This window comes from Piliocolobus tephrosceles, chromosome 8 (genome assembly GCF_002776525.5).
Source record: "Piliocolobus tephrosceles isolate RC106 chromosome 8, ASM277652v3, whole genome shotgun sequence".
Classification (NCBI taxonomy): Eukaryota; Metazoa; Chordata; class Mammalia; order Primates; family Cercopithecidae; genus Piliocolobus; species Piliocolobus tephrosceles.
Window position 1 is genome coordinate 25,558,969 of NC_045441.1, and position 13,032 is coordinate 25,572,000.

Consider the following 13,032-nt stretch of genomic DNA (forward strand, 5'->3'; position numbering starts at 1 on the left):
GTATCGCAAAGGCTCAAATGCTGGCCTCGCTATTCTCATGAGCAGAAACAGAGGGGTCAGACCCATATCTCCGGAATCTACACTCTAAGGAGGCTGCAGGGGGCTCTTGATGACTTCAAAGCCAGGCTAGCATTTTGATGAAGCCTTTTTTGTGGAAGCAAGATAAAGAAGTGGGGTCCAGATCTGTGAGAATCAGGGTCACCAGTGAAGGACGCACCCTCCCACCACATTTACCCCCTGGGGCATGGCCTCATTTCTTTCTATGCTTTTTATAGTTTGAGCTGCGTTGAGACCATCTTAATTCAACACTCCTATTTTACAGATGGGAAGACTGATCCTAAAGGGAGGAAATCAATTATGCAATGACACAGAGCTAGGCTAGTAGGGGAAAAGAGCTGGATTTAGTGCTGCTTCTTCCACTCCATGTTCCCTTGTTAGGCCATGATTTCTCCCTTTGTAAGGGGCCAGCCCCCTAAATTATGCTGAGCACAGCCCTAAATGTGGTTATCACTTCAGATGTTCAGGAAACTCTTTGATTGCTAATACCTGTGGAAGGAAGTTTAATTGTGATTTAAAACAAAACTACTACTGAAAAAGCAAATGTGGCCACCCACGATGAAAACAGTTTCAGCTTTCATCACTGAGATCCAAGTTCAGGCAGAAACCATTCAGAGGAAGTAGCTAGGAAGGCTTGAGCTCTTGCTGCGTGCACAGCTCCATAGTAGAAGCTCCTGTGGGTAGAAATATGAGGAGGTACAGGCTGATCCCAGGATAGCTGCATGAAGAATCTGGTCTCTTTGGCCTAGCAGATCAGCCACATGGCATGGAATGGTGGGGAGAGATGTACCTTTGGAATCAGAGTGCCAGGGTTTGAATTCTACATCCACTAACCCCCTCTACTACTTTGGGCTTAAGCTTCCTTGTCTGCAATGTGTAACTCTAACATTATCTATCCCATATGGTTGCTCTGAGAGTTAAATCCTGATGCTGGAGCTGAGATCATTGTTGGCTTTTAATCTAGGCAGTACACAGTAGTGGGTGAAAATCTGGGCCATGGAGTTAGACAGTTACATTCAGATCTTTGCTTTACTATTTACTAATCTTATGACCTTGAATAAGTTACTTAATCTTTCTGTATCTCAGTTTCCTTTCTGTAAAATATGGACAATATTATCTACCTCTTTAGGTTGTTGAGAATAATTTATGTAAAGCCCTTAGCACAGGGCCTGGCATATAGTAAGCACTCAATAAATGCCATTTGCAATTATTCCCATTATCAATAATCAGATAATGTTAATTCTGTAGATGAAGGGACCTGAATTATTCTCCGTGCTTTGGTGACCCAAATTGCCTACGGTGCCTCCCTGTGTTGCCGCTCTCCGCATCCACTGGAGCAGGCTTAATCTCCGCATGGGCGGGTGAGCCAGCACTTTCCTCCCTGCCCCCTCTGATGTGGGAGCGAGGAATGCTGGCCTAGATGCTTTCAAAGGGAGGCAGTGAGGAACCCAGGGCATGGCTGGAAAGCAATGGGGTCCTATGTTTGTTGGGGGCTATGACAACCTGTAAGTCAGCTTGGGAGGGATATGGGGAAGGTGGGGATGTAAGAAGATGTCGATTTTCAAATGCCAAGTTTCCTGACAAAGAAAAGGAACACAAAAAGAAAGATTTCCTAAAGCTTTGGAGAAGACAGCCGAAGAGGCACCCTCAATCATGTGCACTATCTGTATTAAGAAAACTCCATTATACTATTTGATTTGTCAATAGCTCAGTATTCAGCACTGATTAACTCAAGGGGCGCAAGACAATCTCTGCCTTGGTCTCAAGAAAGGGCAATGGTACATGGCAAGAACAATGACACTGAACATTAATTAAAGGCACGACCCATTTTTCCAGTGGAATGGGGTTTCTGACTTTTAAGGGTTCCAAAAGGTGGCTATTTTGCTCCAGGCAGAATGAAGAATTGGAATTAAATGCAAACCAAGGTGGCAGGCCTGCAGCAGGAAACTTCAGCTTCCTAGGCTGGTTTTTTTTTTTTTTTTTTTTGTCTCAGGCACAGTATTGCTTCAATTCAACTCATTACATGAGTATACCCATTTCTCTAGCACATACGTGCAGAAGGATACAATCTTACCAGTACACACACTCTCTCTCTCTCTCACACACACACACACACTCTCCCACAAGGTGTGGGTAAATACTTGTGCAGATAAATAGATCCACACAAGTATGCATTCTTAGTTCATCACGCAATGGATAAATTGTTTTTGGAGCAGCTCTTTGGAACTTCATTTCAGAGGAAAATGGTTGCTAAGAGTTTTGGAAGCATGGTCAGGAGGGGCTATCACAACCCCTTCAAGAACCAGCCTTGCTCAGTGGCCACTGTGAAAAGCTGTGTGGAGATTTGCAGCTGTGGCCTTGCTCTCCTGCACTCACCCTGGCAAGCCGGCTCTCCCTGGCATCAGCACCTCTGGTTCCAAGTTAGTTTTTTTCACCCTGGAGTCTTGGGGGTAAGGGTCTTAGCAGAGCTGGGGGGCATTAGCTTGTGGGCAAGACCAGGAACTGCCCCTACACAGGGCTTTGTTGCTGTGGCTGCCAACTTCCTAGCTGGCCATTTAGCATGGGGGTGCTCTGCTAACACCCGGTAAACCTGTCAGTCAAGTGCCTATCTTTGGGTTGAGAAGTGATTACATCCCTGTAAACACGGGGCTAAACACTATGTCCTGTTAGTGGGAGAGCAGATTCACTGGACCATATGGGGAGTCAAGTTGTGTTTGTTGTGTCCTGACCACTTTTCCCCTTGTGACAGGTTAAGAATGGGGCTGTGGGGCCCGGACCTCCTAGGGAGCTGCTGTTTGTTCCAACCAACAATAACCTCTAACTCCTTCTGTTTAACCACTGCAGAGCAGTGATTCCACATCGCTGGGCTCTGGTCAGTTCCTAGTTCACAGGGGAGTTCACAACAGTGAGATTTTCACCAGTTAATAGCAAATGCAGAAAAATGAGGACACCGGTGTGAGTTTTTCAGAGAGCTAATTTAGTTTAGCAGAAGGGACTGTCTTTTAAGATTAGGTCCTTCTTACTTTTTATTTTCTTGTAATCGAGGGTCCTTTCTTTCATGAAAGGGTTGTGATATTAAACTTTAGTTAGATTTTATTTTTTTAATTTTTTTTTTTGGCCCAAGTTAAAAGTTAGCAACATACTATTAATTTACTTAAACTTTTTTTTTTTTTTTTTAATTATTAGTGAAAGCCACGTTTAGGGAATGACAGCTCTCAAAATGTGCATGTCAGAACCACCTGGAACATCTGTTAAAACAGAGATGGCCGGTCCCCACCCACTGAGTTTCTGGTTCAGCTGGGCTGGGAATGGGGTCTGAGAATGTGCATTGCTAAGAAGTTCCTAGGTGATACTGCTGTTGATGTTCCAGGGACCACGTGTAGAGAATCACTGGTCTAGCTTGGCCAGGGTGGGGTGGGGAAGGCTTGAACTGTAAAGGGAGGATCGTCATTTACAGGTAGAGGCCCAGGACACCCCTAACTCCTGCCCCAAAGCAGGGAGGCATAGACAGTGTCCCAGTGTCTGCAGTGTCTGCAGCAGTGGATTTCAGATTTCTGTCTGTAAACCCTGACTTAGGGAACCAATACTGTAGGCTGAGAAGACAGTTCTCCTATGAAAGAAAACAAGATTGTTTTCTGAACTAAATGAACTACAAAGACCAGACTGTCCCATTTTTAAGCTGGAGGAAGAGTGAATGTTCCAGGCTGTCTGCCTGAGATGTCAGCGCAGAGTCTGAATGTGTCAGGAAATTTCCCACTCATGGGTTATTTTCGCCTTCAATGGCCGTGAGTTGTAAGGAAGGCAATCCAGATTTGACTTCCATGGGCCTCAGGGTGACAGGACAGAAGGTGTGAGACTCTGGGTAAGGACTCTATCTGGGACACGCTTATCTGAATACTGCAAGGTCAAGGTGACTTTTAAAGGTTATTTAAAAGTGCTCTGAATGTTTTCTCCCTCTCGGATTTTTCTACCTGGGATATCCTCTGAGGCTACGTTCATTTTATCTCATTTCTCCTCAAATTAATTTATCACCCTTGTGTATTTCAGTGTTTCTATAATACTTGTTTAATTTGTATGGCTAACACTGTCAAAATAACCTGGCACCTGGTTCCGTGTGGGGCTAAAAGAATCCTGCACATTACTGTCTCTTCAAAAGCGTGCATGTTAAAACAGACAACATACAGAAAAAGTCAAAAAACAAAGAGAAATATTTAGCAAACAGTAGAGGTAACTGATCATCATTTTCAGTGTCTTTGAGGGAAACTAGCTATATTTGGACCTGCCATTAACTCTGTGTCATAACTATGGGATACACAAAATTGTAAAGAATAAATGTTATAGGGGTCAGGCATATAAATTATGAAAATAAGAAATTATTATGGGTTTTCAGAAAAAGACAACTGACGGAGTCAGGTTTGTATTGTTTTTGCTCCTTGACCCAGCACCTGGATAAACAATGTAAAAAGTGGACACTTGAACCCCAAGTTTACGTCTTTCAGTTAAGATACCTTTGCATCCATTTTACATTCTCCCCTGTTCAGTTCCAAACCCCAAGTCCACCCAGGTCTTGTACTTGATGAGATGGCTCAGGCCAAGACTTACAACTAGATGAGATGTGTTCAAAGGGCTTACTTAGGCTGATAGTTTCGCTGCATGATATATTGTGATTAGGAAACAACCAATGGACCAACACTCAGGCCTCTGCCAAGGAGAGCTACTTACGTTTGTCCTGCAAGGAATCGTGAGGCACTTCTCCCTGAGGACTCTCTTCTAAGTCTCCGTAATGCAGGACTTTGTGATTTGGCGAAAGCCGACAATACCAAAACTTGTCTGAGAGAAAAAACACAAGTTTACAAGGTAAGTGATTCTGGTTTATAGAAATACTAGCCTGGTTATTTCTTAATACTCTTGCCTGGAGGAAACAAGCAGTTCCTCTGATTTTAAGTACTGAGGAAGGATGAATTCTAGGGCCCTGGACAGTAACTTCCCTTTTGAGTTTGATATTTACTTATCACCTGTCCTGCTTGCTATACATTTGGTAACCATCAGTAAAGTCATCGACCCCTTCAAGCTCAATAGCAATAGATTTTAGGAGGTGGTGGTTTCCAGAGGGTATTTTATCACTAATGATAACCACCATGGGAACTGCTCCGTATTCATTTACAGACAAAAGAGGGAGGGAGATATAGAAAACAACAGATTTCTCAGAATGTTTCTGCTTCCACTTTCCTCTCTGAGAATTTCAGACTGTTGAGACAGTTATGTCCAAGGCCATATTTTAGCTGATACAACAAACCCCTACCCTAGGCTACCACACACACATTAATCATGAACGAATTGTTAGGAAACTGGTGATACACAGGGTGGGTGGGATTCATGAGGAATTCATCTAAATAATTCAGGGATTTAGCTAAAGAATGGGGACATGCACAACCATTCTCCTCTCCAATTCCCAGAATTTGCTTATCTGGATAGGCATGACCAGGGGATTAGGGTCATTCTTATAAACAACTTTCTCAACTTTACTGCCTCAGTCTCTCAAAAGTGAGAAGAAATTTTGAGTAAGCCTATGAGGCAGGAAGAAAGAGGCAAAGAGCACTTTTTATAGATTAGGGACTTGAACTGTGACAGCAATGCTTGTGCAGCTGTCTCCTCCAGGAAGCCCCCTTTGATGCCTGCAGCTGAAGGGCCTCTCCCCATCCTCTGAGATGTTCTAGAGTCTCCTTTGGCTTGGACTGGCAATATTGGAGCCTAATGTTAACACTTTAGTATTTCCCATTATCTGCTACAGACCCTAGGTAAGCAACTTGCCCTTGAGGGTGTATTGTGAACAATACTGATAGGAGAAGAGGACTCCAGCCCTGACAGTGTGGAAGACTCACAGTCTCTCTGCTGACAGTCACTGTCTTCATAATTGCAATGTCCCAATCTCTTGGCACAGTGTCTGACACATAAAAGTTGCACAGTTGGTGTTGGCTAAGCTGATAAATGAAGACCCAAGGGGACCTGATCAAAATGCCTAAGGCAAGAAGTGTCTGTCACCTACAAGCCCCTTTGCGCCACTGTGCGGTTGGTACCCTTTGAGGCCTTGGCCAAGTTACCTCATTATTGTGCCTGAAATATAATTTGTTTTGAAGCCACTCTGACTAAAAAGCTCTTCATTATATTTTAAGAAAAGTGGTTTTCTCTCTAAAATTGCTGTCACTGCAAACCCATGGTTTAATTATGATTCTTTTAATAGAAATAGAAGTTTTAAGAATGGAATTAAAAGCCACACAATGAACAAAGAAAATGCCCAAATTTGATCCACAAAAGGAGAGCGTCTCTGTGATTCTTATCTTCCTTGTCTTTAAATAGAGTTTGAGAATTCCGAAGCATAGTCAGAATACAGCAATCCATAGATTTAAAGGAATCTGAACTCTGGTGGAAAAAATTGAGCACGAAAAAGGTCATTTAACAGCTAGGAAAACATTTGAAATAGCTAAGTTTCAAAATTATGCTATATATATACCAAACATGGGTCATTTTGCTGGGACAGCATTTCAAAGGGAGAAAACAGTTATTCTCTGAGTAATTCACAGACATTTAAATTAGGCAAATGTGTACTTATGGGTTTTCCATGAGGAGAGCAACTTTGGGAATTTGACTTGTAACTCACAATAGGAATTGTGAATTCCAGAGCAGGAGGCAATGGCTTTCTGAACATCAACAGTGCTCTTGGGGGCCTGTGGCAGCTGCCTCTCCGCACAGCTTCTTTCCCCTGCCCTACGTGGCTGTGATGATCAGAAAGCCAGCTGGAGAAATCTGCTAGAAAGTTTTCCTTCCCTTGCTGCATCTAGGTGATATGTTTGGCTAAGTGAGCAACTAAAGGGTGATAGAGGCTGGGAAGGAAGACAGTGAGAAGTGGTACTCGGACATGCTGGGCTTATTGTGAGTTAGATATTAGCCTGTGCTTTATAGGAATCCCTTACTTCTCGAGTTGGGGTAAGTAAACTCTAGGGGGTCAGCAGTGGGACTTGAAGCCAAGCCAGTGTGTCACAATCAAACAAGATCAATGACACTCAATTGATTTTGAGGAGAGGAATTAAGAAATTTAAATGGTGCACAGTATAATACAAACATATATTATTGTAGAGTAAATTGCACAGCCTAATATTCACATGTAAGATATATTGATTTGTAAGACTTCAAAAATTTTGCTGCTCTACTTTCAGGATAAATTTGTTTATCCAATGAATACTTGCTGCGTGGCTGTCTACAATGCACACAGCACTCTACTCGGTGTAGTGAAACATCTTTAGAATGGAAGGCAGACATGAAAGACAAGGCCAAGGAGCTCAAGGGAAAGGAGCTCCCTCAGTTCTTCATGGCAGCTAAGAGAGAAAGATGTTGTTTCTCGGGTCTGGGAAGTAGGAACTGAGACAAATCAGTAACTCTGGCTATCCTATGGAGAAAAATAGGAATGCAGAAATCTCTTGTGCAACATATTCTTACATTCGGAAATGATTATAGAACAGTGGCTATTTATCAGAGTTTCAAGAGGCAAAACAGCCATGTTCCTTGCAAAGTTGCAGTTGATGTTTGTTTAAAGAAAACCCAAAGGGTCTGCAGCAGACTGACTTTCCTCCTTTCCAAAGCTTAAATTCCCTTGACTTGTATGACACCATCTTGTCCTGGTTTTCCTCCTACCTCTATTCTCTTATCCTATACAAGTTTCTTTTCTTCTGTCTACTACTAAAACGATAAAAAGCAAAAAGATCGGTACCTCACAGATATAAGTGATGTGTTCCACTCCTCCCCACTAATTAGAAAGTCTTGGATGGATGGCAAAATATTGGAAAAAGGGGCTGAAAAGGCTGAGAAACTTGTCTTGACTCAAAATCAAATGGGAGGCTACTCAGCCAGTATCTTCCTCACAGTAAAACTAGAGTCCTAAGGTTTGGAAGGCTTAGACGTTGTGTATTTCTGTCCTGAAGGGAAAGCCGCTACAAGGATAGCATCAGCACAGTGCGTCGACATGTTGGGTGAGACAGTTTCAGTGTCAGCCACCAGCAGCAGCTTGATTTGCAGTTTCTTTTATGGCAAGAAAAATGTGTATTTTCCTTTCAAACCCCAGCATGATGTTACTTGTTCCTTTATCCCTCTGGGCGATGAAAGAGTGAATTGCGTCACTAAAAGCAATTAGCAGGAAGCAGTGAGAACGTTATCAAAGATTGTTTACTAGCATTTAGGCGAAAATAAGAGTTAATATGGAGGTCTTCCAGTCAATGACTAATGAGAGTATGTTAATAGCCAGGCTTGGTCTCCAAACCCAAAACAAAATATGGGGAGAATTTCATGTTTCAATCTTTGTTTTGCGTGTGTGTGTGTGTGTGAAGGATAAGAGGGAAAAGCCGCTTTCACAGCTCACGAGCCTGGTAAGAAGGGCTGATTAAAGCTATTCCCAATGTCACATAGATTGCTATGGAGCTAATAACCACTGTCAACTGTAATTTTTTGCAGTGCAGTCCAACAGAACTTCCTGCAATGATGGAAATTCTCTATTATCTGTTTTATCCCATACTAAGAAAACAAATTATAAATTTTCTTTCATTTTAAGTAACTTAAACAGTCATAGGTAGTTCTATCAGACAGTGTAGCCCACTGTCTGTTTTCATCATCCAGGCTGAAGACAAGCTTGGGGCTGGTCCCCAGGTCTCTAGGAGAGCCCAGCAAGGTGAACAATAGCAACCACTGCTAGGTGTGAAATGCCAGCCAGTTCAGTGAGACACAGGGCACAGCAAGAACCAAGCCCCAGTGAGACACAGGGCACAGCAAGAACCAAGTGGAATCAGGACACATCTTTGTCTTGAGTGCAGAGCCCGCTGTCAGCAGCTGGGGGCTGACCCCGGGGGCCCTAAGAGTCCTATATTAGGGAGGAGAACAGGTTTTTCTAAAATATGTCTTTAGAACACTTCCATGAGGATTCTGAATTTTCCCAAGGATAATCTAAAATGTGCCAAGTCTTCTGTGTGTTCAGAACAAGGTCGGCTTTCTGCCTAAGGTCCAACCTTTCCAAGTCACAAAACAAGAGGGACCCAGCAATGTGTTTAAATGGAAATGTCATCTTTCGGGAGATGAGATCTAAGATTTTTTTGTTGGTGCAAAAAAGGGAAACAACTATCGATACCGACGAAGGGCATCAAATCTTCCTCACTTCACTGAGCTTTCTTTAAAAGGACAGATCTGTGTTTTCATTCTGAATTCTGCCTCCCTGGACACAGCTGCTCACAGCAAATGACACCTGAGTCCCCAGGTACTTTCCAAGATGATTTGGTCTAACAGATGCCTTGAAGTCACACATACCTCGATGACACACCTGGTTCTGATTCTTATTAGCTTCGGGGCCTTGGCCTAATTATAAAAACCTCAGAAATCCCTGTTCTTCATAAGTATAATGGTCATAATTATATGAGCAAAACACACATAAAGTATGGATCCTATATCTTCCAGAATTGGTTCTCAAAACATATTTGTACTTTCCTGCTCTTCCAGTCAATAGCAGTCCCTCTCGTCCACACTACTGTCCCTCCATCTTTTGGGAACAATGATTATGCATTATTCTGACCTATTGGGAAATGCCTTTTTTTCCTGAAAATGAACTGGCTTTTCACAATTTGAAAATATGTATTTATTTATACCTGCCTTTTGTAACAAAATATTAAAATAAAATTTCAACCAAGGATGGAGAAAAGAATGACCTGCTCCCCACAACAGGGCAATATGGTTCCAAACAGGGCCCAAACGCACCGCTTGGCTCTAGGTCTTCTGACGGGGCCTCCAGAGCCATGTAAGATATACCAGCCTTGTTGGCAGGAGTGGTAGGCATGCATCTTGCCCAACACTGAGTTCCAAGATAAGCCTGTCATGTCAGCACTTAGGGAATGCCAGTCAATGAAACAGACACTGTCCTCTGCAGGAGGTTTCATGTTATCACGTCTTGAAATGATTTCCAGTGTTAGCCCTGGACTCTTACCAAGGCCATTCAATGCAAGTGATTCTGAAAGACCTTCATCTCTGACATACAAGAGAAGTAGGGGGCAGTTCTTGAGCCTACAGATTCTCATGAAGCAAACAGTGGCTGATACCATTTGGATCTGTGTCCTCACCAAATCTCATGTGGAATTGTAGTCCCCAGTGTTGGAGGTGGGTCCTGGTGGGAGGTGACTGGATCATGGGGGTGGAGTGCTCATGGATGTTTTAGCACCATCCTCCCCTTGGTACTGTATAGTGATAAAGTCCTCTTGAGATCCAGTTATTTAAGTGTGTGGCACCTCCCCTCTCCCTGTCTTCCTCCTGCTGTGGCCATGTGAAGTTCCTTGCTCACCCCTTGCCTTCTACCATGATTGGAAGTTTCCTGAGGCCTCCCCAGAAGCAGAAGCTGTGATGCTTCCTGTACAGCCTGCAGAACTGTAAACCAATTAAACCTCTTTTCTTTATAAATTAGCCAGTCCTAGGCATTTCTTTATAGCAATGCGAGAATGGACTAATAATACAGTGTCCCTAACACAGACAACTTCTGGGGTTTCATCTGAAATCTCTCCTGCAGGAGTCCAGGGAACACAGAAGCCAGGCAATTTCCATGCCAAGGATTCTGCGACCAGGGCTTACACTTCATGGTCAATAAGTATAAGCTTGGGGAGAGAGTGGAGTGATGCAGGTTAGTGGCCTCCAATGCCACTCCACCTCCTGTGTTTAAAATCTATATTCTGGCCAGGTGCAGTGGCTCACGCCTGTAATCCTAGCACTTTGGGAGGCGAGGCAAGTGGATCATCTGAGGTCAGGAGTTTGAGACCAGCCTGGCCAACATGGTGAAACCCCATCTATACTAAAAATACAAAAAATTACCCGGACGTGGTGGTGGGTGCCTGTAATCCTAGCTACTTGGGAGGCTGAGGCAGTAGAATTGCTTGAACCCAGGAGGCAGAGGTTGCAGTGAGCCGAGATCATGCCATTGCACTCCAGCCTGGGTGACAGAGCGAGACTCTGTCTCCAAAAAAAAAAAAAAAAAAAAAAAAAAAAAAAAAATTCTATATTCTGAGGCACTACGAGCTAAAATTAATAGCCAACATCATCAATGAATGTTTGATAATCTGCCAAGCATCAAAGTGCTATAGATGTATAATTTTACTTACCCCTTACGGCTATTTGATAGAGGAACTAACATCATCCCCATTTGAAAGAAGAAGAAAGAGAAGCACAAAGACATTGAGCAGATTGCCCCAGGCTACCCAGCTCCTGAGTAGGGAGCAGGGACTTCAGCCCAGCTTAATTGTGTCTTTTGAGATATATTACCTCCCAGTTCTAATGTGGTTAGAATTCCCAGAAACCCAGATCTGTAAATGTCTGCATCTGACTATTCCAGTAGCAGAGTTGCACGTGAGACAGGCAGAAGGATCGCCAAGTATCAACTCAGGGATCTTCTAGCCAAACGTGGCATAGTCGAGTACTCTCTATTTGTTCCTTCACTTTCCAGTTCTGTGGAACTGTAAGTTCTTTCATATTTTCCCTTGTAAAGTTAACTACTTAAATTCACTCATCTGTGTCCTACTCACTGTCAGACAAGTTTAAAGGGAGTATGGTGCTGGCTCCTGCACTGGGAGCGTCTGCTCTTGAACCTGTGATGGCATCTGGCAGGCGGTTGTCCATCCCAGTCTGAGGTCTCATGTAGAAGTGCATCTTTCTCGAAGGGATTAAAAATGTCATGTTCTCATTAATCTGTGTAAATCTAAATGGAATGTTTTGATGGGGTGATAGGAAACCAATTTCAGCACAGTCTGCTTTGAATCCCTATTTTTAAGCACAGAGCCAGTCACCAGATTTCAAATCCATTTACCAAATACCAAAAAGCCTTCCTTTCTGCACTCGGAAGGATCATTTTGTATTAAACACAGATGGTCATGCTCCCTAGGGAGCTCAACTCATAAATTTATAATCTAGATGCTAATATTTTTTTGTTCAGGAGGTAGTTCATTATTAGAAAATTGGAAAAATTTACAGATATGGGACTAACATTTTTTAAACAACAACAACAACAAAAACTCTGTTAATTAATACATCTAGAAACAGGATTATTCTGATAGAACCCATCCACTTCAACCTAGTCAGGGAATTCTCATGACGCAGTAGACTAGAAGGTTAAATTGGTGCTAGCAGCTAGGTTGTGAGGGATTCTAGCTGGGCAGCAGTAGAAGCGTTGGGTGTCTATTTGCCATTTCCCATCCCCAAACTTCTGTGTCCTTTGCCCAATGTCAAGTAAGTAAAAATCTTATACATCATCTTTATGGGGGCAATATATCCCAAACATTGATTTTTTCCAAAGGCAATAAAGACATCAGGGCATACAATCGGCTCTCTGACTAAATGAGCTCCTGGATCCCCTAATCCTGTCCTCCCACTTTACAGATGAGAACTTGGGGCCTTGAGAGGTCATGTGTCCTTCTAAAGACACCTAGAAGGTTCATTAAAGAACTGAGAAGCCTAGCACCAAGTCCACTCATTCTGGCTCACTGCTTTTTTCCTACACAATCTTAAAGAACAATAGTAGCTCCCTTTTTTGTTGCTTATTGTTGTTACATTCATAATCATCTCTCTTCCTCACGATAGCCCTAGGAGACAGGCATTTGCTATCCCCATTTCAGATGGGGAAACTGCCCAAGGTCACACAGCTGGACAGGTGTAGAGGCAAGACTGCACCCACATTGCCCGGTTCTGGGGCTATGTCCTTGCCACTGAGCCCTGTGGTCTTCTTGGAACACCATTTACTCCGACATGATACCTGATGCAAGGAATGCGATGAGAGGAGGGCATGAACTCATCCTTCAGTGGCTGAATGGGAGGCAGGAGTTCCCTCTTCCACTGCTCTCACTAATAGGAGGCTTTCTCTGTAACTCAGCCCTTATTATTCTGCCCATTGTCCTCTCCCAAGGCTTAGCC

The 13,032-nt window shown here is 43.2% G+C and overlaps 1 protein-coding gene across 4 annotated transcripts in view; it reads right to left on the reverse strand.

Moving 5' to 3' along the window:
- The window catches only part of ELMO1 (engulfment and cell motility 1), a 590,246-nt gene that overhangs the window by 20,029 nt on the left and 557,185 nt on the right, over positions 1–13,032 (reverse strand). For all 4 annotated transcript variants that reach the window (XM_023183031.1, XM_023183034.1, XM_023183032.1 and 1 more), the window contains one exon: positions 4,780–4,887. In XM_023183031.1, the coding sequence (XP_023038799.1) occupies positions 4,780–4,887 (108 nt within the window). The remainder of the gene's footprint in view (positions 1–4,779; positions 4,888–13,032) is intronic.